General features: G+C 37.3%; 1 protein-coding gene across 3 annotated transcripts in view; it reads left to right on the forward strand.

Annotated features, from left to right (window-relative positions):
* The first annotated feature begins 23,607 nt into the window (after positions 1–23,607).
* The window catches only part of LOC145967294 (MAP/microtubule affinity-regulating kinase 3-like), a 206,120-nt gene continuing 201,830 nt past the window's right edge, over positions 23,608–27,897 (forward strand). For all 3 annotated transcript variants that reach the window (XM_083092049.1, XM_083092050.1, XM_083092051.1), the window contains exon 1: positions 23,608–24,054. In XM_083092049.1, the coding sequence (XP_082948175.1) occupies positions 23,896–24,054 (159 nt within the window). In that variant the 5' untranslated portion in view covers positions 23,608–23,895. The remainder of the gene's footprint in view (positions 24,055–27,897) is intronic.

A 27,897-nucleotide genomic window follows, 5' to 3' on the forward strand; every position in this document is an offset into this window, starting at 1 on the left:
TCGGAAGGTATCCCACACTTCGGAACACGGTTGATAATTATCGTTTGAAAGATTGCATTGGGTCAGCAAGCGTTGCGCGCATATAACGCCGTTATATCGAGAACGTGGAAACGAGACGACGTACTACTTACGGTGACCATATCGCACTTTCAATGGAAAAAAGTCGTTATCTCGTACTTATGGGTTGTTTATACAACTCATGCGATAAATCAATCTTTCAGATCGGAGACAAATAATCTACAGATAAAGCTTTCAACTCTATATCTTTTATTGTAGAGGCTACTTTTGACATTTCTCTGACAGCTGTTGATAAAAAATCGTTTAGAATCCACTGGATCTTCATCGTCGAGATTATTAAAATTTTCCGACACGTGGCAAGTACCGAGGATATGCGAATCGAATTTATTCTCAATGGATATCGTGCGTTTGCCAAGCTCGACGACGGATACTCGATGCGCGTTTACATCCGACGAATTAACCGGGGGAAGCTCCCGCTTCTGAGGAGCGCGAGTTTAAAACGGTACTTACGTATCTTTCGCGCGCGGTGGCACATTTTTGGCACGCGACTCGCTCGCATCTGCCTGCGTTCGCTCTTTCGCGCGGAAAATCGAATATCTCGTTTTGCGCGGACGTATTTAGTCCAAGAGCAAGCGCCGCTTTTTCGATAACTGCACCGCTGCAAGACACACTCAAGTTCTAATGCACACCGGTGCAGCTGCTCGATCAAAGCGTTTTCTAATTCTCATGGTTACGTAAATAGATTTTTACGGGAAAAGAAAATCTCTCTTAATGTTTTGTATTTCTCTTCGTTTCTTTTTTCCAATATTTATAGAGATCATTATAAAAAGAGAGGTGAAGGAGGAAATGAAACTCCGCCTTTCAAAGTACGATTGTATGGTTCAATGCCCGCATAATATACAACTTCCCCATAGTAATTACTATATCGAGATAAAGTTTGCTAAATAACAATCTATATTTATTATATATATTTTTCATCTTGATTTTCTGTCAAATTTTATTACGTGCAATAATAATTTTACTAGATTTTTTAAAAAATTTTGATATGATTTAATTGATATAAATTGATATAAATATTAATTGATTTAATTGGTATAAATTGGTATAATTTGCGATAAAATTCGGAACAGAATTTTATACATCAATTTTATGATACAAAAAACATTCGAAGAAATAAAATACACACACATGTATAAGATATTAGAACATGTGCATAAAATAATAAACAAATTTTTGCCCTGAATTTTTTTATCGCGAATCGTAGATCTATCGAAAAGTAAGAGCTCGAGGTGAAAAATTATTACACGCTTCACATTATAAGGCTATTAAATATTCTTTCGTTTACTGGGCTGCCGACTGTAAATCCACCGCTGGAATGAACGGGCCGATAAACCTCGCTCTTAGCATACGGCCGACTTGGAGCAATGGGAGATGTCCGCGGGTACGTATATACACGCACCCTACCTGCCTCATTAGGCGTCAACAATGGCATAACAAATCATGGAGATTACCATCTCGTCTGCCCGGCCGCGTTCGGCAGACCGACCGGCCGAGTAATGCGTTTATAATTATTTTAAATCACATTTTTTCTTCTGCTACCTCCTCCCCCTATCCCGGGCTTTCATTCCGCTTCGTTCGAAGTACCGCCGCTTCCGCCCTCCGTGTTTGCCGCCCCCTTCTCCCCTTCGATTCAACGCGATTTCTTTCTCTCTCTTTCTCTTTTTTCTCATTTTCTACCTCGTACGGCCGTGCCTCGAATATAAGCGTACCCCCGCTCGTAATTTTATGCGCCGCCAGCGCAGATTCTTAAACGATATGGAAGAGACGGAAAGTGCGAAACGTGTCAGTTGTATGCTTTAACCGTGCTGCTGCATTTATGTCACGGGCGTAGTTATTATGTAGCAGGATTATGGGAAGCGCAAAGAGAGAGGTTTCCCCCACACGAGTTCATTCCTCCTTTTCCCAGTGTCTAAAGAAAGCGGAGCTGAGATGGATTTGATATATATGCCGGGGGCTCAAGCGTGAAGAATTAATGGATAAGGGAAATGGCGTTAAATTTTGATTACCAAGGACCATTTGGTCTCATTAACGTTTCACCTGTAATTATTGTAATTAAAGAAACCCAATGTAGAAAATGCGTAAAAAGTAGCTTATTTATTTTTGTAAAATGAAGATGTATCGAATCATCTCCCGCAGACAATAAACTTTTAAACGAGTCCACGCGATAATAATAGATTCACGAATTTCATCGGTGAATTTTTGCATCTTCGGAACCCTTTATCAGAATTATCAGATTCGAGAATATCGGGAATCGCAGCCGGCGGTCCCGATCATAAGGGGAATCGTAGAGGCCAATAAATATTCCATAATTTATTGGCAAGGTCGCGGCGCCGTTCATTCGTTCGGCCGGAATCAAAGCGATTCGGGTGTTGTCAAGCGCGGGACGGCGCGCAGGAAACCTCAAAGAAAACCGCCTACGCACACGTAGATACACACACGGCGGGTTCCAGGTAATCCTCCTCGGCGGCCGTGTGTCCTGTGCGAGACGTCGTCGTCCACCGAGATTCCAATCAACGAGTTTTTGCGGCGCGATCAACCGGCGAAAACCGGCTGTAATCTCGCGCGAATATGGATCGCGACGCCGATTCTAGGCAGATCGCGTGCGTTAATCGATCGTGCGTGCGTGGCACGCGCGATCGATCGCCGATCAATTAACGCGCGCCTCGTCGCAACAATTAATCGTCGGATGCGCCAACTTTTTCGATTGATTCTCCTTATCCGTGTGTAATCTCGCTATCCGGGACTCTTGATGGTGCAATTTGTTCATTTGTTTATAAGGTAGTGCTTTTTATATGAATTTTAAATTATTCTTTCACGCGTAGCGAGGATTCTTAATACGTGCTTACGGTACTTTGCGTAAGTTATGGCTGTGTGATTATGGGAGAATTATCAAGCCTCGTGCATGATAATATTTGTTAGAATTCTGAGGATATTAGGTAGGTGACGTTAAAAAAACGTAAGTCCGAGTGTAATGAGCTCATGGGAAAGATTGCCGGGAAGGCCAGCGCTTATAAGTACATTATCGACGTAGAGTTTCCCCCTTCCCTTACCTCTTTCAGCCTCGGGGGGCGATGCCGAAGTAGGCGTGCTGCAACGTAACATGCAAGAAGCGGGAATTTCTAATTCAACGTAAAGGAACACGTGGGCTGACGTAAGCCTCTTAATGGTTTCATTACATACGCATGATACGGTCGCATTAGCCATCAGCTCGTAAGGCTGTTCGAGCCTGTGAAGAGCGGTGCAACACTCTCGGAGAGCACCAGCTGACGTCCAATCTCCGCGAGTTTTCCTAACGGATAATCCCGGTTTGGAATTAATGCGTAGGCGGCTGGACGTGATCGATAAAGCCATTCGTGAGCCATCGAACGATCATTAATGTAACTGTATCAGGAATTACGTTAGATAATGACGCTAATTGCCATTTAAAAAAGAAAACAAATTTCTGTATACCTTGGTGATTGACGTATTTCATATTACAAGATTTTAAATGTATGGATTTTATAATCTTAGTTCAAGTAATTTAAGTCTTATAAAATCTAAAAAAATAGCCTTAAAAACATAATTATATTTGGTGCTAAGATATAAAATATATAAAGACTTGACACAAATATTTTTGTATAAGTCAAATTGACGCTCGCGACGTTAGAACTCTTTACGTGATGTTCTAACATTCGGACTATGAATGGTATGTACCGCGAGAGCAAACATCTGCCCAGCGACTTTTCTTGCCAGGAAAATGTACAAACGGAAAAGTACCAGCAATGAGACATCATGTCGTACCAGTCGGCATCTCAAGAGGTAGGTAGGTAACGCCAGGTCCAGCTTCCGGGATCTCATCCAGGACCCTCCGAACATGGTGCGAATGTCACGACTGAAAGCCATTATTCGCTCGGCTTATCTCGCGGGCTCTTACTCGGGTCACGTTCGCCTCGCCGCGACGAAAAGCGCTTGCTAACCGAAAAGTATTCGGCCGAGGCGAGAGGGTTATCCGGCCAGAAAGAGAACAAGGTGGAGGGAAAAGAAGAGGGGAATCTTAGAGATGTCACTCCTGACTCTCTCGCCTCTCCAACGTGTGTCTTCTCCGCTCGTTGAAACAAATAGACACATGACGTGTTGGGCAATTTTTCAGGAGGCTAGTTAGATTAGGGTGCAAAAGTGAGGAGCTTACTTGAGATCTTCTTAGACTTAGAGTTCTGCATCGAGGTAGAAGATATACGGCTGTAAGCGAATAAATAATTTCCTGTACGAGCGATTTTTTGTTTGCCTTCTCTTAATGAATTTATTTTGTTAATACTATTGAACTATGGCTTGCTTTTTGCTAAGATTGTTTCATTTTCCATCAGTATTTGCTCTCACATGGAAACTACTTATCTTAAATCATTTAAAAATAAGGAATTGAGCAACACTAACTTAGTTCATGATTTATTACGCTAAAATATAGACTTTAATATTTCAAATTTGAGAACATGTTTATCGTAGAAATCTTTTTCCCTCGGGTTTCTGTATTCTAAGATACCAAGACGCGAGATATTCGCGGAGGTTTGAGTAACATCGCTCACAGGCGTTCGATTCATTCACTGGCCACATCGTGCTAGGAATAAAACGCGTTATTTTGATCCAGTGGTATATCAATGCTACACCCGCGTGAGGTTTATCGCCGTGATATCGCCTTCGTGTCGCTGTTCGCTCGGCTTCAAGTTGGCTGCGTTTCGAGGGAACCGAGGCCAAGGGGCGATGCGCGTCGCAACCGGTGTCCTCGTCGATCGTCACGCGTGGAAGGTGCTAGTGCAGATAGTGATAACGCGTCCCTGGAAGCGGCTAACGTCATCATCAACGAAGAACACCTTCGCTATCTCGGGAGATAACGCTGAATCATACGAGGAAAGGAAATACCGGTTGCATCGACTATCGTAAGCAGTCTTGCGCCTAAAATTCCACTGATAAGAAAGATCTGACAATTATTTAATTGCGGAAACCAGGATTTTACGATCTTCACAATTTTCTTTTTTCGACTCAATCATACATTATAACATCGCATCTCTTTGTTATCTTGCCTGATAACGAAATTATATCAGGAAGGAATAATATCGATTGCATCAGTTACCGCAAACTTCCTTAAAATTCTGCTGATGCTTTCATCAAGATATGGCGTTAATTCACCCGTGATGAGTAGCTTAATTTCTTATAGATTTTTTACGCAATTATATATGTAAGGCTCATTCTCCTTTCTTTATATATTATATACTGATCATTATATTCAATATCGTATTTTCTTGTCTTGCGTCCTCTCGTTCAGGAAAACCTCCTTCTATCCTGCCATTTAGAGAGAGTACATTTTTTTCCTCTAACATCATATTTAGAGTATGTTATATAATATAGATGCGCGATATCCATCATTGTCTGGATAAGTTCGGTCCCTTCTTTTACACATTGACCTGCCCTCGTATATATCATCGGAATTTGAAGAGCGTTAGAGAGGAAATTGAAGTTGAATCGCGCACCCCTAACGAGGACGTTTCACCGAGTAAGCTGTGGCGCTAAACATTCAATCTCCGTCGCGCCTTCCCGGGATCGGCATTACCGCGTAAACGAGCCGATTCGTCTGGCTCCGGTTCCTATCGGCATCTGCCAGTGTCGTAAACGAATATAGACCCACCGGATCTCTTTTGTCATCCGTGACGCATCGGGGAAAGTCAATATCCAAACGATCTCGGCTTCATCCGGGACGCGACCGACCGCGATTCTTCTGGGTAAGATCCCCCGCGCCGGTAATGGCCGGTACGTGACGAGGGTGGGCCATGCAAGGCCCTCGCTTCATCCCCCTCGAGGCGTTTTGCATAATACACGCATCGCCGGAACGCTCTTCGAAGTGTAGGCCAGATTTGCACGATATCAAACGAAAATTCCGTGAGAAAAATCTTTGCCGGTTTAAAACCAGCGTGATCGGTAAGTTATGCATTTACATTTGATGCCTTGCAAGAGGAAAGAAATTTCATTGACATATTATGTCTTCTCGTAAAAAGAGAGAATTATAATGAAGAGATCCACAGATAAAATTATAATTTCGGATTTATTATTCAATAATTGTTATGTACAATTTGTATAAGTAAGTCTTGTCATTTTTAATAAACGCGTTCGCAGCTTTAATTTATTAAAAAAATATACATTCATGAATCAGCTTGCAAATTATACATAGCGTAATCATTTATATTTTTTAAGTGTTTTTTCTACATTTATCTTCACGAGAACGTATATTTATCGTGTAAAGAAAATCGATCGTAGATTCTTTTCATTTACCTAAAATATTGCTTCTTCGCTACCGCGATAAAGCTGTCGTCCCTCCAGGTCAGGCTGACAACCAGTAAAATGTTATTCTTCCGTGTTCGACGAATGGTACGAGGAGAGGAAGAAAGAAAGAAGGGGAGGGAAAGAGAGAGAAAGAGAGAGGGAGGAAAGAGAGAGAGACACTTAAGACCCTCTCGAGAGAGAAAACGGTTTCTCGCCTGGCAGGACTATGCATCTTCAGGGTTAACTGATCTCGAATGTTATCGCGTTACCTTCGACTACCTGCTTACGTACTTACCTCGCTCTTCGCATAGAAATCGCCTATTTTAAGATCCTCCGCGTTGTGTGCCGACTACTCCACGAGGATCGCGGTGCGTAGAGTAGTCGACCGTATCGATTTGCGCGAGTTTTGCCTCCAGATCATGGAGAAAGAGTATAATTAATACGGCAGTTATACTTAATGGAATACGATGCTCGGTTTCTCCGAGGGAAAACACAGTCGAATACGAAATCATTGGGAGAGATGAGCGAATGTCGGTGGCTTTATAGCAATTTTGTGCAAAACTTATTTAGCATCATTCGAAGAATATAAGGTTGCTCGAAGGATATGGAAGTGTAAAATAATAATAATGATTAAATTTGTTTGTATTATACGACACGACACGATAAAAAATATATTTTGTTACATACAAAATATTCAATTTTTCATATTAAATGATGAAGAAAGATAAATTATATTTATAGAAGAATATCTCTCTTGTCGTATCACATGTGATCGTATATGAATTAATTTTTCTTTGAAAAGATTTTTTTCTAAAAGATATATTTCCTTGTAAAGAAGAAAATACTTACTGCATGCATATATTTTATAATTTATTCAATATTCATATTAATATTAATATTTTTTTCAAGATAATATTCATGTCAATGGGGTTTTGAGATATTATTCATATTTTATCACAGAATCATGTCACAAAAATATCCCCGATTTTTCAATTTCTTTCTCTTCCCTCGCAGAGCGATCGTCTCGGCCTCCTCCTTCCCTCCCGGAGACGTACGTGCGCGGAGGATCCGCAGGGTACGTCACAACAATACATCTCTTTAGCGACAACACAATAAATCAAAATAAACTCGGCTGGGAGAGAGAAAACAGGTTGCCAGCGCCGCGGGAGGCGATCCCGCTCGCTCGGCCTGCGAGCTCGAGTTCCTTCGTAGCCGCGTGCGCATGTCGTGTCCACCTTCCAACACAAACGCACACAGGCGCGCCGAATGTATCCCGGTATAAGGATGCAGGATAACGCACGTATGTGTGTGCCTACAATAATTGGAGTGTGTGCCGGACACGAACTCGGATGCTGCGCGCAGCTCGTCTTTGGCCTCTCTCGTGTTGGTCGTTTAATGCTGTATACCTGCTCCGTTAACCCGGTCCAGCCTCTCGCAGCGAACCCTCTAATCCCTCGGACTCTCTCTCCTCTCGCTCTCGAATCTCGCTCACCGTTTTCGCACGGTGTTCCTGAAAAATGGAGGGTTCTCCGCAGGGGTGGATTGCTCGCAATCTTGGACCGTGTACGCTTTGTTATCCTTGGTACACTTGTGAATTGTCCGGCACTTTTGCTCGAGGAAAAAAAACTACCAAGGAGAGAGCCGGATTAGTTGCACACCCTCATATTCGTCTCGGCTGAATGTTCGGAGTTCGTTTCCAGATAACGGTCTTCACGCGTCTCAGCGCGAACGAAAGCGGCTATGCAAAATAAATGTCGCTCTCCACCGGAGTCAATTATATTTTCCTGTACGCTTTAACTGTCCCGACGGCTACAACGACGGCCATGCACCGATTGACCTCGCAAACGAGATCCCTCCGGTTCGTCGGAGCCGCGCGGGAAATCGTTGAGTGGCTGAAAAAATAGCCTCTAGTCGTTTGATCCGGAATCGTTGGTGCTACCCTAGTGCGACGCGTTACATTGTAAGTGTGCAACGAAAAAAGATTTAGATGCGTCTCCTTCAGTGAAGCAATTTTTCAAACTTTGTAAATTATTTTATTGAAAAAGCTCATGAATGTTAAAATTTATTGATTGTATTAATTCACATTTTTTTAAATCTCTTACAATTTTATAAATTGAAAGATTAGTCTTTCTCTATCGAAAGATGTAATCGTTCAGAATTATGCGTTTGGGATTATTCTGTCAGATTGACTTATTTAGCTGTTTAGCATCTATTTAGCGTTTCGAAAAATTGCTTAGCTTCGAGGTAAACATGTTATACGCGCAAGAAGCTCAATTCCGGCAACAACGAGCGCATAGATAATCACGGGGGGGGGGAGAGGGGGACAGATTCATTGAGACCACGTAGAGACCATCGTCGGGGACCTCCTCCGTGGAGAAGACCCTCGCCGAGGATACAATGTTCAATCTCTCCTCCTCTCTCTTGTGTTGATGCTCTCGGGTTCGGCGATCGAGAAGTGAACTCGGATGAACCGCACCACGCGCAGCACATGACGAGAAGGACGAAGATAGGAGAGCCAAGAGGAGGAAAGGAAGACGCAGCAAAGGAAGAGAAGTAGGAGGTCGAAGAGGAGATGGCCGGAGTGACGAAGAGGGACGGGGATAAAGAGGGGAAGGTGAAGAGGTAAACCGAGTGTAGGCGTGTAGGTAGGTGAGTCGGAGTCGAGCCGAACGAGTCGAGCGAGAGCGGCTGTCGGGTCGCCGCCGGGTCAATGTCGCCAGAGTAATTACCTCTCTCCCTCCCCCTTGCCTCCCCTTCGCCCCCTTAGCCTCTCTCTCTTTTCGTCTCACGACGCCCTCGGTCTCTCATCGTATACACACACACACACTCTCTCTCTCTCTCTCTCTCTCTCTCTCTCCTTCGTTCTCCTCTATCCCGTTCTATTTCCCTCTCGCTCGCGTTCGCGTCGCGCTCTCTCGCTTACGATTCTACTCGCTTCTCTCACGGTTTCCTCTCTCGTCCATCCATCTCCGCCTCGCTCTCCGCTTCCACCCGGTACGGACTACTCCACTCGCTCCGCGAGCTGTATCTGCCGAAGCTTTCCTTCCCCCCCGTCCCCGACCCCTTTTCCATCGCTCGTCCACCAGTGCAAACCGCTTTCAATCTCTCCCGTACCCCGGATGCTGACGATATTATGATGCTATCGAGGTATCGATACGCTGGCACAGGTAGCTCGATCCTCCTTTCGCTTGACACTTTAAAGATATCTCGGTAATTTGTTGCCAATATCACGATATCGCTTATCGATGAGTACTATCGGGATATATTGTAAATAGGGAAGTCATACGTTTCGTTTTTTTTTCGCGATAAGACAACGTGTTCCGCTTCTGATACTCTTCAGAATTCTGTTTGCTTAACGATAAGCTCGTATTCATGCTTGTAATCTAATGCCAACAAATTTTGAGTGATGTAAAAGTGGCTTGATTAAAACTTTCATCTTCAATAGCCCTCATTCGATTAGAAAATTTTTTTAAATTCCTGCTAAGATATCTCCAGAGAGTAGAGCTTATCGTTTTTGCACGTGGATTTGCTGCGTAGAAACTATATAAATAAATATAGATTACGAAATAAAGAATCGAAGCGTTGGCACGGGAGGAAATATGAACGAGAGCGGGTTAAATTGAGTGAGACGAACGGTATTGCTCCTTGAGGAGGCTATGCGGATTTTTGCAGTACACATCGAGCGCACTGAAGCTTCCCATGGATTTTTCCCGAGGGAACGTCCGAGAGAATAAGAAAGAGAACGAATAAACGTGCAACGACTATGGAAGTAGGTGGAATATAAGAGCTATATAATAAAAATAATATTTTTATTCCGTCAAAAATTATTTAATTACATAAAGATAATGCCAAATGTCTGAAATGATTTATAAATTTTAATACGATCTTTAAATTGTAAATAATATTAATAGATGTAATATTTTACATGATGCTTATCGTTGTACGAATAAATATATAGACTATTAAATTATTTTAATGCGATTAATATTTAATTAATTATCGTAATTGCAATGAGATTTTCATTCTGTAGCAAAAACAGTCAAAATTAAAGAAATGTCGACTCTAGCTAGTATTAATATAAATGTTATTGTGATGAAAAGAAAGCGAAAATAATCGCGAGTCGCAGTCACAGTTCGATAATGCGATACGTCGACATATCCCCTTTCGCAAATCGATGATCTTCTCGTTATCTTTCATTTTTTTGGTACATATGGCTAAAGAGTAGACGGTGCAGCCACGTGGCGTAATCACGCGAGTTTCACGATGGCTGATGCATCTTTTAAAAGATTCATGCCAGGTATAGCGCATCCATCGCGACAATGTGGACACGATGGAACTCGGCGAAACTACGGCATACTTATTTGTCGCATTTGCGATGTTTAATTCAAATTGCACCGACTGTTCCCGGGAAGGCGGTTATTATTCGTCTCGTGATTGATGTTCTATATAACTTTAGCCTCGACTCTACTTCCCGGAGACGGCGGCGCGACATTTGCAATTTTCGATCGACTTCTTCTTTCGATGCGCTTCTAGAAATAATATAAATCTAGAAATAATATAAATGAAATCATATATCATATATTCAATATCTAGAAATAATATAAATGAAATCATATAATATCATATTCAATTGACCGGCAAATTCTAATTCTTTTTTGCAAGATCGCGTATGCATGATTGCGTCTTTTGAATATCATCTATCGCGCAAATCATACATTATATGTGTATTATACAGTTAGTATTAATACACATACGTTTAATTATGGACAGGAAAATTATCTATAAGAGATTATCGCTGTCACGCGTACGCCACGCGAGCCTCGTGAGAATCTGAACGTCGTACATAAGTGACGCGTGGTAGCAGATGTTATTAATATCATTTTAAGAGATTTGAAGAGTACAGCGTTTTCAATAATGAGTCAATATTTTCTCAACGCATTTATCGCTACAAATTGGAGACGTGTAACACGTGCACGTGCATTAAAAATAAAATTTATAATTAATAAATTGTTTGTTTCTTTGCAAGGATAAAAAGAATTATCAGTATTAGTCACGGACGTATTGAGAGCGATAAGATGGCAAGGACGATCATTATAGAACAGTTACAATTGTGATTTTTTTCGCTTACGAAGCACATTAAACTATAAACAACGTGTTGCGCGAGTCAACGTAATTCAATTGCCGGGGAAAGAAAACGGGATGGACAAACAGTTCGATCGGCTGCGAGAAATGCGATTTTACGCGAAGAAAGCTTTTACCGTTAAGAGTTGAATAGACGACAAAGCAAATCGAAGGAGTCTTAACGATAAAAAGGCGGGGATTCGGCGATCGTTATTTCCGCTCCGATCGACGCTCCTCCATCCTTATTCTCGTCCTCATCATCGTTGTCTATTCTCCGTCTTTATTCCGTATCGGCAATTTTACGTGGAGAATAGCGCGGTCAGGTATACTGCTACTCGTTTCGCAGAAGCTGAAGTATACGAGGAGATGTCGAAGAGCGCGGACCCGCGGCTCGCGAACCGGCACGTCGACGAGGAACGGAAGCGCCGGCCTTCGTTTTGTTAGCCGCAAGAAACGGACGTATGTTACCCATTATCCATGCTGCGGGCCGTACAGTAAATTATGATTGTCGAGTACATCATCGGCCGCGCGCGCATTAGTTCCCCGGGGAAGGTAGCTCTCGTGCAATCGTTCGCGTGGCGCTCAAATTACGCGCGTTGTCGTCGTTTTCCGTTGAACGACGTGCAACCGGCTGTCGCACTCGAAAATGCGATATCTCCACAGAAGCCTCGCAAATTACTTTGGTCTGAACAAAGTATGAATAATCAAAAAATTACAGTAAACTAACAGCACAAATTTATGATTGTTTAATGTAAAAGTTGTATTTTTTTCTTTATTGCATTTGTTATTTTATCAAAATTAATTTAGTAAATAAATTTTAATAAAATTTTTAAGTAGGTGACAATAGATAATTTTAATATGTAATATATATAAAAATTATCGCGCGTTTTTTTATTGAGATTAATTCCAACGAATTAAAATTAATGAAATTAAAATTAGAATATAAATTAGAATAAAAACGAATGAAATTAAAATTAGAATATATCTATGATTAAATTTATTTTTCAAATAATTATTTAAAAAATTAGTTTAATCATAGATAAATTCTAATTTTAATTTCGGATGTGAACCTTGATCGTCAAGAGACATTCGTTGGAATTAATCTCAATAATTATATTTTATCAAAAATATTGTCAGAGGCTCGGTAGAGATATCAAGTAGAGTCTTGATTGAAATTAGTCATTGACAAGATGCGCAATCCGATACGCTCAAAAATACAAGCGTTATTTTCCCACGTCAGTATGCGAATTTAATTATCTCAACGATTTAATTCAACAACATTGTCATGAGATCGAATGCACGTGCAGCGTTGTCAATTTTAGCACTTGACAGAGTACACTTGGCACTTTGCACCGACTCGCGTGTATCACAGTGAGTCAGTAATGAATCACGATTCTCTTGTCACATTGTTAGCTTTAAGACGCTATGCCAGTTTGCGTAATCGTCATAACCCGCTTTACGGATAAAAAAATATTAATAAAGCGCATTTTCGATAGGATGATAAGCCTGATCTATTCGTAAACTATACGAATGCATCATTTAAGTATCGCTCTCAGATAAGAATTAATCTGCGCAGAGAGATACGATAAAGCTTATAAATTAAGATAAAAAACAATAAAATTGTGGGAGAAATTAGTATGAAATTAGAAATCAGTTCTGATTTTCTCTCTTTCCTTTCTACATAAAATATATATGTATGTATATATAGAAAGTTATTATTCTTCATATTACATGTATATATATAGAAAGCTATTATTCTTCAAAATTATCCAGCCTCTTTAGTGTTATAGGATTCTGAATAAATACAGAAGAGCGCATCGCCAATTCGCCCAACGCAAACGTGCTGACAGTGAAATTCACCACGATAAGAAGCGACAACGAAAGTAATGCAACAGACAAGACAGTTCGCGTTAGAAGAGTTACATCCTCTCGTAAAACTCTCAATACAGCTGAGAGTAGGCAGCTCGGATAGTTGCCCAACATATCCCCCATAATTGATAGACTAATGGCATCGCAAGTGGGTTAAGTGCACGACTGTTGAAACTTCGATAGGGAATGAAGCAATTACCGGAGAGCAGAGGACTATGATAATACTCGGATACTCGGTTCAATTAAAACCGGGGTACCGGCCGATATAATTTTGCGATTGGCAAATCGCGAGCGAGCCGAGTGAACGGCCGGAAAATCGTCGAAGCGACCCCGTCGTTCGTTTACCTTTAAACGCTCGCAACGTCGCGAAATTAGTTAATCAGTATTTAAGTGGACGTTGCACGCGCGATAAATATAATGCGCGTTCGCTGATGATAATTAATAATCCCGACGTGTGTACGAACGAACGGCACGTGCAAGCGCAGATAATGCAACGCGTGTCGCGTGCGTTGCGTTACCTCTTGCGAATTTAATAAATTTAGCGAGCGAATATCGCGGGAGCGCGATGTCTATTATAGAGAGCTCGTACAAAGAGAGATCTGTTTTAATTAAACGCGTAATTAATTAATCCGCGAGAGAAGATATCGAGTTCCTTTCTCGAATTGAGTCGAAGCCGCTCCTTGACAGATCGATACCTTCCCTTTTCTCTTGCATTCCTACGTAGAACTATTGGCATATCAGACGCATCGCGGACGAAAGGTACTTTCGCTATTATTGATACGTAGGATCGGCGTAGCTATAGAGACCCCCGATGGAAACAGAACGGAGTTAATGACGGCGATGCGAATCGATATTACGCGCTCTCCTCGCGTCGTTCGACGACGTTCTGCATTTTGCAGAGCTCGGTGGCAGCAGGAACGGGAGATGGGGGGGGGGGGTCAATTAAAAGCTGTTTTCATCGATTGCGCGACTGGCCGTCTGATAATGCGACGCGCTCAGATCGGCCGCCGCGATAAATTAAACGCGCTTCGTGACGATGCTTCACTCGTCTTTTTTTTTCTTTTTCTTTTTTTTTGAACGCACTATCGCGCGCAGCCGTTATGTATTTCAAAACGCACGCTTTATCTTTTTCATGTGGCTTATGTTAGCGTATAGTGTATACGCGATGCAATCTAATCGCGACCGCCTTATCCACCGCTGTGCATTACAATACGGAGAACGGGCCGGCATCAATTTCTCTCTCAACTCGCCATTGACGTGTTAATTACTCCTTCTCTGTCACTGGACGTGCGCGATTTAATATGAATATTAACGCACGCCTTATATGAGCGAGTTTAATGTAAAAGAAAAGATATTTTTTACAGATATGATGTTTGTATATCGAGAAATTAAAAGAAAAATATATTCTTAAAATTCTCACTTAAAAATTCTTATTTTATAATTACGATAAAAAATAATACAATAATATTTTAGACGTTGTAGGAATAATTTATGTGATACCGCATGTAATCTTACTTAACATTTAAAAAAATTTTGCATTATTTGTTGATAGGTTGTAAAATAAACAATAAAATAAAAATAACAGAGAGTGTCTAATAAATATAATATATTATTGAATATCATAAATATATTTTTCCTAACAATTAATTATATATATTTGTCCAGCAAATGATGATCAATTCTCTCACTTTTACATTGCCAGAAAGCTTTGCGTAAATATAAATGTTCATTTCTCTCGTACTTCGTGCCTTTTGGAAGGATTTTGATTCTAGAGGAATCATATCACTATCTCCATCCAAGACGTATCCGATGACGCTTATTCGACTATTCCAAACATTATCACAGGTGAGTCATGTTTGCCGCAGCGGCTACCAAGGTGAAACGTTTCCACGAATCCGACAAGGATTTCTCAGCGAAAATTCAGCCGGCCTATCTCAAATCTTATTGTTGATAATAGATAATCGCTCGAGCACGTGCCGCGATAGTGTTGCGCGATGCACATGTGCATCTCGAGATGCGTGCGCAAGTGGCACGCATTACGCCTAATCTTTCGCACGACGCAGAGGCGAGGGAGGCTGCAGGGATGCGCTGAGGGAGAGAGAGAAGATCCGAGGCCGCGAAGGAATGAGGTAAAGGATAGAGAGAAATAAAAAGAGATGATAAACGGAAAACAAGATAGAGCAAAATCAGCGTGGCGAACATCTGCGTGTCGTCGAACACATCCCGCGGCTAATAAATCGCCACTTATCGATCGTTGCTTGTCGTTACGCAATAAAATGCATTAGCATAAGACCGCTGAGAAATCTATCCACTGGTGCACACATTTTTTTCGCGTCTCCGCCGGCTCGCTGGCTGCCTCGTCGTAATCCTACCAGCAGCGAATCTCTTTATCATAGGCGGCTTTTTTATAGTTACGAGAAAAAAGAATATAGATGATTCATTCAAGAGAAAGAACGTTTAAATATAAACTATATTATTAATCGTATTTTTTATGCAATCTTTATAATTCTCTTATTTTGCATATTTTTATGATTGATGTAAAATGTTATGATTAGTTTTATATTATTATGAAAGATTTTACTTGCTATATAATTATTTATCTTAATTTAATTATTTATAATTAATTATTAATAATAATCATATGAAAGGATTATTGTTTTATATTTATTACAATTATTATTTTTAATATAATGATATATTTTCTAATCTCTCTCTCTTAAACTTTTTCATTTTTTATTTTTAATATCTATTTTTGACACACACAGATATTTTATGTTATTTTAGACAAATGTATAATTCGATCTTGATAACGAGAACGAAGAAAAGTACTGCGTGTCATCCATGTGTCGAGTAGCAAGCAGGGCCAAAGTGCAAGACGCAATTACGGTACGTACACTATCTTTATCGTCTCGTGAATCATCTCGATCATTATATCGTCTTTCGACATCGCACATGTTATCTAGGTTTTCAGGTCTCTCTCTTTCTTTCTTTCTCTTTTCTCTCTATCTTACTTCGTCTTTTCCTACCGATTCCGCGCTATATTTTCTCTTCTCATAAAATACGTACTATGACACGTGCACGCGCTACTTCATCGATAAGAGACTCTCTAATAGCACTTGTACTTGAACGTTGCATTTCCAGAAGCAATGAGAAAGTAACGGAGGAAAGAGGAATGGGATCAAAAAATGCGTAGTGTGCAAAATTAATTTAATGTCGAAGTATTATCTTGTTGGCGCGCGCATCAGATAATATCTTTATATTAAAAACATATTTTATTTGCGGTATCCTTAATTTCGCGCAATTATAGATATTACAGATATCTGTTAATAAAAGGAAATGCGATGTCATTCTAGCAGTTACTGAGTATTCTGTAACAATATTTCATACAATAATATTTAGCAAACATATCTTACAATCTATAGAATCTATAGAAATGCAAATTATTATTAATATTAATATTTATTAATCGTATTTACGTTTAATAATCATATTTATTATTAATTTTTATTATTAATATATTAATATTAATATTTATATTAATATTTATATTAATATTTATATATATAATAACATTTATATATATTAATATTTATTATTAATATATATTTTTTCGTTGTCAAAATTTTTTATTAATGTATAGATAAATCAAAGAATCCACATCAAATCCATATCAAAGAATCAGGAAAATGAAGCAATAAAGAAAGGATTCCGCTACAGCTTGTTATTGGCTATATCATGTTCTATAATTGATATTTATGAAGAAAAATTAACGAAATGGAAAACATTTTATTTTTAAGTCGATAAGACGCTACGTTCTTAAATAGTTTAATAATCTGCGATAATTTAATATCTCCGTTTATAGCCGTTACGCATCATCGAGAATACAAACCTAGCATTGTCCAGTCAGCGTAGAAAATTATCACGACCTGTCAAAACATATCTTGGCTTATGCATTATCGATCTCTTTCCAAGACGAGTGAGTGGGTCAGCCGTGATCGTGTGACACATCGAATATGCGGGCGGGCCAGACTCGGATCGTGTTGCAGCGTCGTATAAACGTCGATCGAGTGACCATCGAGATTTCTTTGCGTAGAAGGCTGTCTTTTATTTTTCTTCCTTTTTTACACACACAAAATTCCAATAATTTACAACTACTATAAATATTTTAATTAATTTTTAACATATAGCCTGATATATGATATATGAAATCAAGTGACGCGATGGAGAGCGTCAATATCTCTCATATATCGAATTTAATTTGAAATACAAAATGCAAAATATTTAGCGTCGCTCAATTTATATTATAAAATGTTAAATAATTCTAGGCGACAACAAATTAGTTTTCATATGAAGATATTTGACCTTCATGACGTATAGTATACGTATTGTTGACATACTCGACTTTCTCATCATTTATACGGCATAACTCGTGTAGGGAAGGTTGTTGCTCCGCGTATCGCGTCGGATTATTCTTCGAGAAATGCGATTATCTGCTACATTTATTATAATTAATGCACGTTAATTACAATAAATGTAGGCATTAATTATAATAAGCGTATCGAAATGATCGTAATCAACTGCATTTTTTGTGAGAGATAATGTCAAAGCATTATCTTACTCGAACTTATTGTTGGTATTTTAACTTGTTGATTCAAAATACAATTTTTACACGAAATAAAATGTTAATTTGCGATCACAAATTTTTTTAGGATTACCGTGCAAAGTATCGCGTATTCGTTTTTAATGCTCCGCGAATGATTCGTTATGTCTTAATTAATTTGGGAGTGCTATCGTATCTTAATTAATTTAATAGCACCGTGTTCACAATATCGTGCATCCGAATTCGGGAGTGCCGTGCAAAGTATTATGTATTTATTCTTATAATTAGCATAATGAACAATTGTAATAAACATATTTTCGCGAATGAGTGCAACAAACTGTGTAAGTGCAATAAATCCTGACAAGGGAATCCTGTGAGAGGAAGAGGAAGCCTAGGAAGTATCAAGAGAAGGCGGAGTAATTTTTGAGGTGAGTAATTTATTTTATTTGTATATTATTTTTTATCGCTTGCACATTTATTTCTGTTCGCATTTAGTTCTTTTATTTGGACTTAAATAATAATTAAGGAAAAAGATTTTTACATATATTATATTTTATTAAGGCTTGTATTTGCTCCTCATATATTGTCCAGTTCCTTTTAGAAACAAAATCCGTATGTTGTTGCAATCATAACAAATATCACGAAATAATTTGCTATTACAATTAACGATTAATCAATTTATAATAAACGAACGTGTAATTATATTGCGATAATATATCTTTATCGAAATGCGCATTTCTTGTGACTTATTCATTTATTATTTCAAATAGGAATTGAAGCGATAAAAATAAAAGTGATTAATTATCGTTTTGTGCTATCTTTACAGATAATAATTTTTCTAACGATATTTGAAAAGTCGAATAGTTATATATATATGTTATTCGTATTAAGAATGCACAGTAAAATACAAATCACAAGGTTGAGTGATTAACATAAGAATAATTTCGTGATATATTAATTGTTTAATTAATAATTAATTTATAATTCAAGAAAAACATAGTATAATATATTCTGCGTATATATAATACATATGGTATCTACGTAGAATATTTCGGCAATAAATTAACAATAACACATCGTTTGGCCTTGGCGGTGTACAGTGTTTTACTGTTTACATGCTGGGACTTTATTTATCATTCGTACAGCGACAGTCGACTAGCTAGTAGTGATGCAAAAAACACTCACAATCAGTATTATCAAATTCTTTTTCGAAACTTTCAAAACACGATCATATATATATAATAAATCAAGAAACTTTATAATTATGACAGTTAACGATTAATTAACTTTACAATATATGATACGATTAATTAACTTTACAATATATGATATACTTTACATAATTGTATTGAAATGATAAATCTTTATCTTTATCGAAGTGCACATTTTGCGAGATTATTTATTATTTCAAGTAGAAATCGAAGTAACAGAAACAAAGATTATAAATTATTATTTTGTTACGATTTTTACAAGCACCAATTATTTCGCTAACGATGCTTGGAAAGTTAAAATCAAATATATTTTTTTGAATGGTTTAAATTTTTTATCGAAATTATCTAAATGTAATTTGTTAATTAATTAAAATCATAATAAAATAGAAATTGCGAGATCGATTAAAATAATTAAATTAAAATTAAAATTTTAAATGCATTAAAATAATGAAAAGCAATAATATATAAATTATTTAATTAATAATAAATTTAAAAAATTCAGAATATAGAATATCTCACATGAATTTATTATATTAAACACTTTGCGAAAGTAATAAATTAATTTATTTTATTTACAGTGTTTAGTGCTCATTTTTTACATATTGTTTATCCGGGGATTTATCTGATCGAGAGCTGTCATATAAAAACAGCAAATTATTTTTTCGAATTTTCGAATAAGCCGCAAATATTTATCTTTAATTTTAACTTGTATATTTATTCATTTATATTATAATATGATATATAGATACAATCTTGCAATTATATAAAATATATTACATAAGTTATATATAACTCTCCTGACAGGTATACCTTGATATTAGGAGGACTCAGTATGGAAAGTTTACCCCAAAAGGGAAGTTATCTAAAATACACACTGTCGGTTTTAGTGTGTTGGATTTGTGAATCGGTTAAAGTTCGGTTGATTGCCCGATAAGGGCTAATGGGGTCGTCGTCCTGCGTCTCTCATACACTATATCATATCAATGGTCACCATATATGTCTGCACGTGTAACCTACCATACTACGGCTTCCATTTTTTTCTATACTTTGAAGACCTATATTTCGCCTTGGCAAACTGGCTAGGATAACTTAGCACAATTTTTGCTCTCCATGAGAAAAGAAAAAGAAAAGAAAGAGAATTGATTTCTATTTTCTGGATCAATCCCTATTTTCTGGATTACCTGGATTGTCTGATGATTTCGGAAATGAATATCTTTCTTCTTTGTCGTGCCTATAAGCTATTATAACGAATCACATCTTTAAGCGAGTTCAAATCATTTTGAGATCGGAATATGTTCTGAAATTAGACTCGGGACGTCAATCCCACCCATTAAGATTCAGTTTTTTATTAGTTTTTCAGCTTGTGTGTATGTTTAAATTACTTCTTGTGAAAACAGCGTAGAGCTTCGCGAGCACGGAATTTGAGAGTGTCATTTAAGTGCTGCGTGTAAGAGTCAACGGATCCTTATGACCCTGATATCCTGAAAGGAGAACACTGGCAGAGCAATATTGAGAGTAAATAATTTATTATTTGTGAATGATTTATTATTTATGTGTATTAGTTACATATATTTATTAATTAAACAAGATAAATTTAGAAAAAAATTTTTATATAAGAATTATATAATTTTAAGTAAAAGAGTTTCTATTTTTAGAGAATTGTAACTTTTATTAAAAAAAGATATTAGTTTAATAGAATTATTAGTCTTTTCAAAATTTATAAAATTATTTTATCAATCTGCTTATTGTTATTGTGTATGTGTACATACATGAATATAAAATTCAACGCGTACAATAATAATTTTTTGAAATATTTTACAATTTAAATTCTATTTATATGTTATAGATCAATGTAGCTTCAATGTCTTCAATGCTGTTATTACGCATCGGTCGGTGAGTGACAAACTTTTATTTTATTTTACAGTAACGAATTTGTAGAGATTATAGATTATAGATAACACTATTACCTTAAAATAGATGGGTTAAAATAAATTAGATGGAATAAATTTTAATAGATTTGACAGATTAAATAGAATAGATTTTAATATCTTTTTTGATATATATATATATGATAAAAAAATGTTCTAGTAATTTTATTGATTATAAATAATAGTAATAATTTACTTTTATGATGTTAATTTTTATTCTGATTTTTTTAGCTCATCTTTCGATATTGTTTAATAGAAATTATCTTAAATTTTGTTTTAATTGATGCAAAGCCAAATAATTGTTCAAATGAATTAAATATGAATGTAATGTGATAATAAATAATGTAAATGTTTAATTAATTTTGTTATTATGAATTTTATATATATATATATATATATATATATATATATTTTAATTATATTATATGTTATTATAAAAATTTTAATAAATTAATTTTAGTAATTTCATTATATGTCAATTAAAGCAAAATTATGTTAAAATAAAACATTCAACAAACGATCGTAAAATCACACGAGAAAAGCATAAAATATTTATGCTTACGCATTTGGCAACGCTACCGACGATAATATTTAGTCAAACAGAGAGCTTCCTTTTTCGATCTCCAATAAAAATCAAAATAGCTAGATACAATCACGTCTCTTTCTCTCTCTCTCTCTCTCTCTCTCTCTCTCTCTCAATACAGCTAGATTTAATAAATCCAATACTGATAGGATACAATATACTCAAAGAATCGAGAAGCTACGCAAAAATTTCGTTTTGCGCACTAATGGCAGAACTTACGATTAATCTTCTGCTACGATTTCGCTACACAAGGCCGCGGACTCTGACTCAGCCAGAACAGCTGTTTGTCATAAAGTGCGCGAAAGATATCCAAGTCCTGCCTTAGATAGCGACTTCCTGCTGACCTCGCTGCACGAGCATGTGCAATTAGCGGCTGTCGGTGATAGGCGACTACGACGCGGTTTTCGATTTTGCGTAATTATCATATCTTTGCCGTGCGAATGCCAAATCTTACGTATGCATAATATATTCGGCAATAAAATAAAGTGCGTGAGTTGCATGTTATTGCAATTACTTTAAAACGGAAAAGAGCTAATATGAAGCAAGAAAAATTTATAGCAACTTTCTCTTTGGCTAGGTGATAATTAAACTTGATCCGATGAATGAGTAGTATATGTGGGAAAATAGCTGTAAAGTAGACTGATAATGATAAAAGTTTTGATACGTTATACAAATTCTATAATTATTCCAGGATTACGCAAAGTTAAATTGTTGCCGGTCATTGCTACATTGTGGGAATATTATCGTATTTAAATGTACGTATTAATTGCTCCCCGCAATTGTAACCGATGAAAGTACAAATATTAGTGGGACAGCATTTCCGCACGACATTCGAATATATTATGGCGCATGTAAATGCAAAGTACCTGCCGATTCGTTTGTTAATGAGGACAGAATTTAAATTGCGCGTTAACATCAAAAGCGCATGATTAACCTCGCTGTACATCATTACGTATTTCGTGATCGTAAAGCTATATTGTACGGTACAAAACAGATATTTTATTCTATTTAAATATCAGAAGTAGTGCCAAAAACTGTCAAGTTATATATATTTATATATAAATTTATTTTATATATATATATATATATATATATATATATATAAATTTATTTTTTATATATTTTATAAATATATTTATTTTTAAATTTATTTTTTATATATTTTATAAGTATATTAACTTTTTTCAAATATATTTATATATGTAAATTTTTTTAATTAAAAAAAATGCAAAAATATTTATATAAAAAATTTTTTTATTACAACTAAATTTTAATAGAAGAGAAAATTCTGCGATCTTTTAAATCGACCCTGTCTCTTAAGGATCTCCATTTCACTCGATAGAAAAAAAAAGAATAATTATACAACAGGAGTCAATCACGATTAGAGACACTGAAATCATATATATATCATGAAAAATATATATAAACATATATCCTGCCATAATTTATTTTTTAAAATTATAAAAAGATTTATGGTTTTTTGACTAAAAATTTTTTATAAAAAAGACAAAACTAATTTAAAGAAAGTATACGATAGCAAATCTATGGCTATGCATATTGCACTTAAATAATAATAAGTGATAATTATAAAATTATTATTTATTCTTATTTAAATGCAAAATGCGTAACTTAATAATAAATAATAATAGTTATAATAACAATCTTATAATATTATAATATTATCTGATTTATAATAATAAGCTAATAATTATTTATAATAATAATCAAAGTATTATATTGCACAAAAATATTAAAATTGTATTTGATTTTATTGTATTTTTTATTATAATAGATTTAAAAATCAACGGGAAAAATGCCGGACCAATCAAAAGTAGCTAACTCGTGTCCAGTCTGTGACCTCTGACTTCAGTGTCTCTAATCACGATATGCTAGGACCGCGTATTCGAGTGTTTCGCGAGTCGGCGTTGATTGAGAAACAACAAGAGAAAGAAAGAAAGAAAAGGACAGTTTCGCACGTCGAGATCTCGCAATTGTGTAGAGCTGTGAATATGTCCGAGTCACGCGAGCCGCGTATCGTCCGTATCGTCTCGTATCGCGTCCCGAGGAGCTGATTCTAGCGGTAATAAAGCTCGCGCCGCGTATCGTGAGGCCACCACCTACTCGTAACCCGAGCGATCCGAGCACTCACGGTCTAACGAGGTGGCAAAACTTTCGAATCGCTTTTTCCTAACCGCGTGACGTGTCTGACAGCGTGACATGACGCGTACGAACGCGCCGGAGAGCGGCTGCAACGTGGTCGTCGCGCCCGCGAAGAAGTCCTTGGTCCACGTCGGAAAGTATCAGATGCTGAGGCCCCTCGGCAAGGGGAACTTTGCGCGCGTCGAAGAGGCCATCCACACCGTCCTCGGAGTCAAGGTGAGTGTGATAAACACGAATCGCCGCCGGGTGCAAGCGGCGGCCCGAGTCTCGTGCAACCTCGATGCGACGAGAAGCGAAAGCTCGGCTCCCTCGCGAGATACCGATATAAATCGTTCGTCTCCGACGCGCGGAACGTAACGCGATCGTGAGAACGTCGAGAGGATGCTCAGTCTCTTTGAAATAATCTCTAGGATTGATTGCAACGATGTCAAACGAATTTTCTTTACGTATTTTCTTTAGCAATTAAACGGGATCTATGGATCTATTTTGCGCCAATATCTCGCTGCGAAGGATTCTCTTTGTCTCTTTTGTTAAGACGCACGCAGGATATGCGGTTTTAGAAGGTTTTTCTAGGATTTTTAATAATTATTCTATGACGCATTCTTTTTATTTTACTCAACGTGAATTTATGCCTTTCGCGAATTATCCGTAAACTCCGACAGACGTAAATCTATCTCGTCCACGTGTATTCTTTTTTTAAGTGACCGCAGACACATTTAAATTGCGCATAAATTGCAAACATTAGTTTGCATAGTGAAGCGTCTTTGATATTAACAGCTCATCTAAAATCTTGTCGATGCGCGCGTGATATTACAATGAATAATCCTAATATTATGTAACGTAACACGCTATATGTTTCTCTCCTTGTCACAATATTGCTCCGTTTTTTATTTTATCGCGGGGAGAAGAATTGTTTCTGACTTACGTCAGATTATCAAGCGGCTTGGCTCGCCTTTTCGTCGAATTAATCACGCCACGATGCGCATCAGATGTATTTCCGGCACGAGCATTGAATCATTCGTCTGGAATCCATGCACCGAATCTCACGTAAATAAAAAAGACCTTCCTCCAAAAAAAAATGTCGAAACCGAGTAAAATGCCGCAGACATACAGGGCGTTGAGGGGGACAAAAAATTCACGACATCATAGTTGCATCTGCATTCGATCTCTGAAATTTCGTGGGTTTCTCGTAACAATTCTCATACACGAAAATGACGTAGATTTGTGAACATTTGACATTGCCTGTGGCAGATACACACAATGCCACGCGATGAAAAGCAGGCGTCAGATTTCCGGACGTTCCTTCTCTTTGTGTCATTCTAAATACCAGCGGGATCTCTTCTATGTGTGTGGGAACCTTTCTATTAAAATATTCTTCTCGAAGATTATCTGATGCCCGATCGATCGACGATCACGGAATTCCGACTATGTTGACCATCGTTTAAGAGAGATCCACCTTGATTTATTTCACAATATCGATGAAATATAATAGATAGTTTATTTCCTAAACGAATAAGTACTAAAATAAATCGTGATAATCGAACTCTCGTGATCGATATGATTAATTTACGGTCCATCAATTTTTATCGATTTTTAATATGACGATCTTGATTTAATCGAGAATCTTAATTGTATAAATCCACTTTGAGTTGATCGATAAATAAAATGTCTATCATTTTTAATTTGTAGAAATTATTTAATTATCGGTATCAGGATTTTGTGTAAAATTTTGTTACTGAAATTTTTCGAGTTCGTGTTAATCAATATAAATTTATAAATTTATAAAGAAAAAATACGTATTTGAAATTTAGATACGCGTTTAATATTTATATAAATCGTCATAAAAATAATAAAGAAAAAAATCTCTAAATCTTTAATATAAATTTAAAAACATTTTTCTCAATACACATATATCTTTCTCCATCGATGCTTTTACAATATATCGCTTTTACTCGAGATTTTTTCTTCGCTTTTTCGTAATATTATAACTATGTAAAAGATAAGAAACGAGGCTAATAAATAACTAAAAGTCATAAAGGAAAAGAAGGGCCAGTCTAAAGAGTTTTCTATGATGACGTGTCATCTTTACCGAAGAAATACGTATAATATATCTTCGTAACATACTCTGTATATTTAGTCACCTTGATAATATGTAATTATAAAGGGAAAGTAGGGCCATTAAAACCTACTTATGGATGCGGTAAATAATGCGTAATAATTAATAAATTTACATTAAAAACATAATTAACCAAACATTTCGCTCCTCTATGGATCTTTTTCAACGATGACAAAAGAATGTTAAAATTAAATTAAAAGGACAAAAATAAACGATGCATTAAAATATTTCATTAATTATTACGCATCATTTATTATGCGTCCAGGCTCTAATGGCCCTTTTTTCCCTTATGATTACATATTATAAAGGTGACTAAATATATACAGAACATGTTCCGAAGACATTATACGTGTTTCTTCAGCAAAGGCGACACGTCATCATGGTGGAAAGCTCTTTAGACGCGGTGGAAGATAACGCTCGAGCATCTGGCGACGTTTACCGCGAAGAAAGACGAACGGGGTGATTAAAGGAGGCCGCGGGAACCGCGCGATTTACGCCGCCGGTGGAAATACGTCGCGCGACGTAAATCGAGCTGAGGTGCGGGGCGCGGGAACGTTGGAAAGACGATAGACACCGATCGCTACGGGGAAATCGTTTGCGGTTATCTCGCCGAGAGGCCGATAACACGTCGCCTCCCTCGTGTGGTTTTTCCCCCCTCTCTCTCTCTCTATCTATCTATTTATCTCTATCGCTCTCTCCGTCGTATCGTGACAGGAGCGCGGCGAGAAGCCAGCCGCGCTGACGACTACGCGTCCCCGAGTTTTACGAGGCGCGTAAAAAAGGTCCACGCTTCCGATCGCGAGACGTTTAACGAGGATCTTCTACGAGGTCCGAGTTCTCGCTCGTCGATGATGACGTTGCCTTATTTCATATGTGTGTTATTTTGATTGCGATTAAAATGTATATCATCGAGAAATGTTTGATTCCTTCACCTCTGTGAAGTTGGCCCCTCATTCTTCAAATTTGAAAAAAATTATTAGAGTTCTGGGTGCCCTTCGTAGAGTTCTAGAGTTCCCAATCCATTTTAGAAAGAGTTCCGTCATTTAAAGTAAAGAAAACATCATTTTAAAAATGAGAGGGCTAACTTTACGACGCCCCCCATTTTATGAAAAATGCCAATTTCTTTAGAATTCTGGGTAGATTTCTAATAGTTCTAGATAAGTTTCAAAAATAGTTCTGCTCAAAATACTACAAAAATTATATTTAAAGTTCTCGACTTAGAAGACGAAAATTGGCGAGAACTTTTACAATTTTGGTTTTAGCGCTTCGAGTCTTAATAATAATCGTTAGAATTCGCTATCCAGAACTCTGAATAGAACGTTGGATTTCCAAAAAAATTGATTTTTGACGAGACGTGAAAAATTTTTTTCAGAAATCCAACGCTTTATTCGGAGTTCTGGGTAGCCCTTTACGAGTTCTAAAGATTATTATTAAGGCTCGAAGCGCTAAAACCAAAACTGAAAAACTTCTCGCCGATTTTCGTTCCTCGAGGCGAAAATTCCTAAGTTCCTCGGATCGAAAAATTTTTTCCGGAAATCCGGCGTTCTGTTAACAGTTCTGGGTAGCCCCTCACGAGTTCTAAAGATTATTATTAACGCTCGAAGCGCTAAAATCAAAACTGAAAAAGTTCTCGCCGATTTTCGTTTCTCGAGTCGAAAATTCCTGTCCCACGAATCGAAAAATTCTTTCCGGAAATCCGGCGTTCTGTTAACAGTTCTGGGTAGTCCCTCACGAGTTCTAAAGATTATTATTAAGACTCAAAGCGCTAAAATCAAAACTGAAAAAGTTGTCGAGTGGAAAATTTTCGACTTGAGAAACGAAAATCGGCGAGAACTTTTTCAATTTTGGTTCTAGCGCTTTGAGTCTTAATAATAATCTTTAGAACTCGTGAGGGGCTATTCAGAACTGTTAACAGAACGCCGGATTTCCGGAAAAAATTTTTC

The sequence above is a fragment of the Camponotus vicinus genome, unplaced genomic scaffold, assembly GCF_025532165.1.
Source record: "Camponotus vicinus isolate PSW18456_S1 unplaced genomic scaffold, iyCamVici1.0 SCAF_2, whole genome shotgun sequence".
NCBI classification, from domain to species: domain Eukaryota; kingdom Metazoa; phylum Arthropoda; class Insecta; order Hymenoptera; family Formicidae; genus Camponotus; species Camponotus vicinus.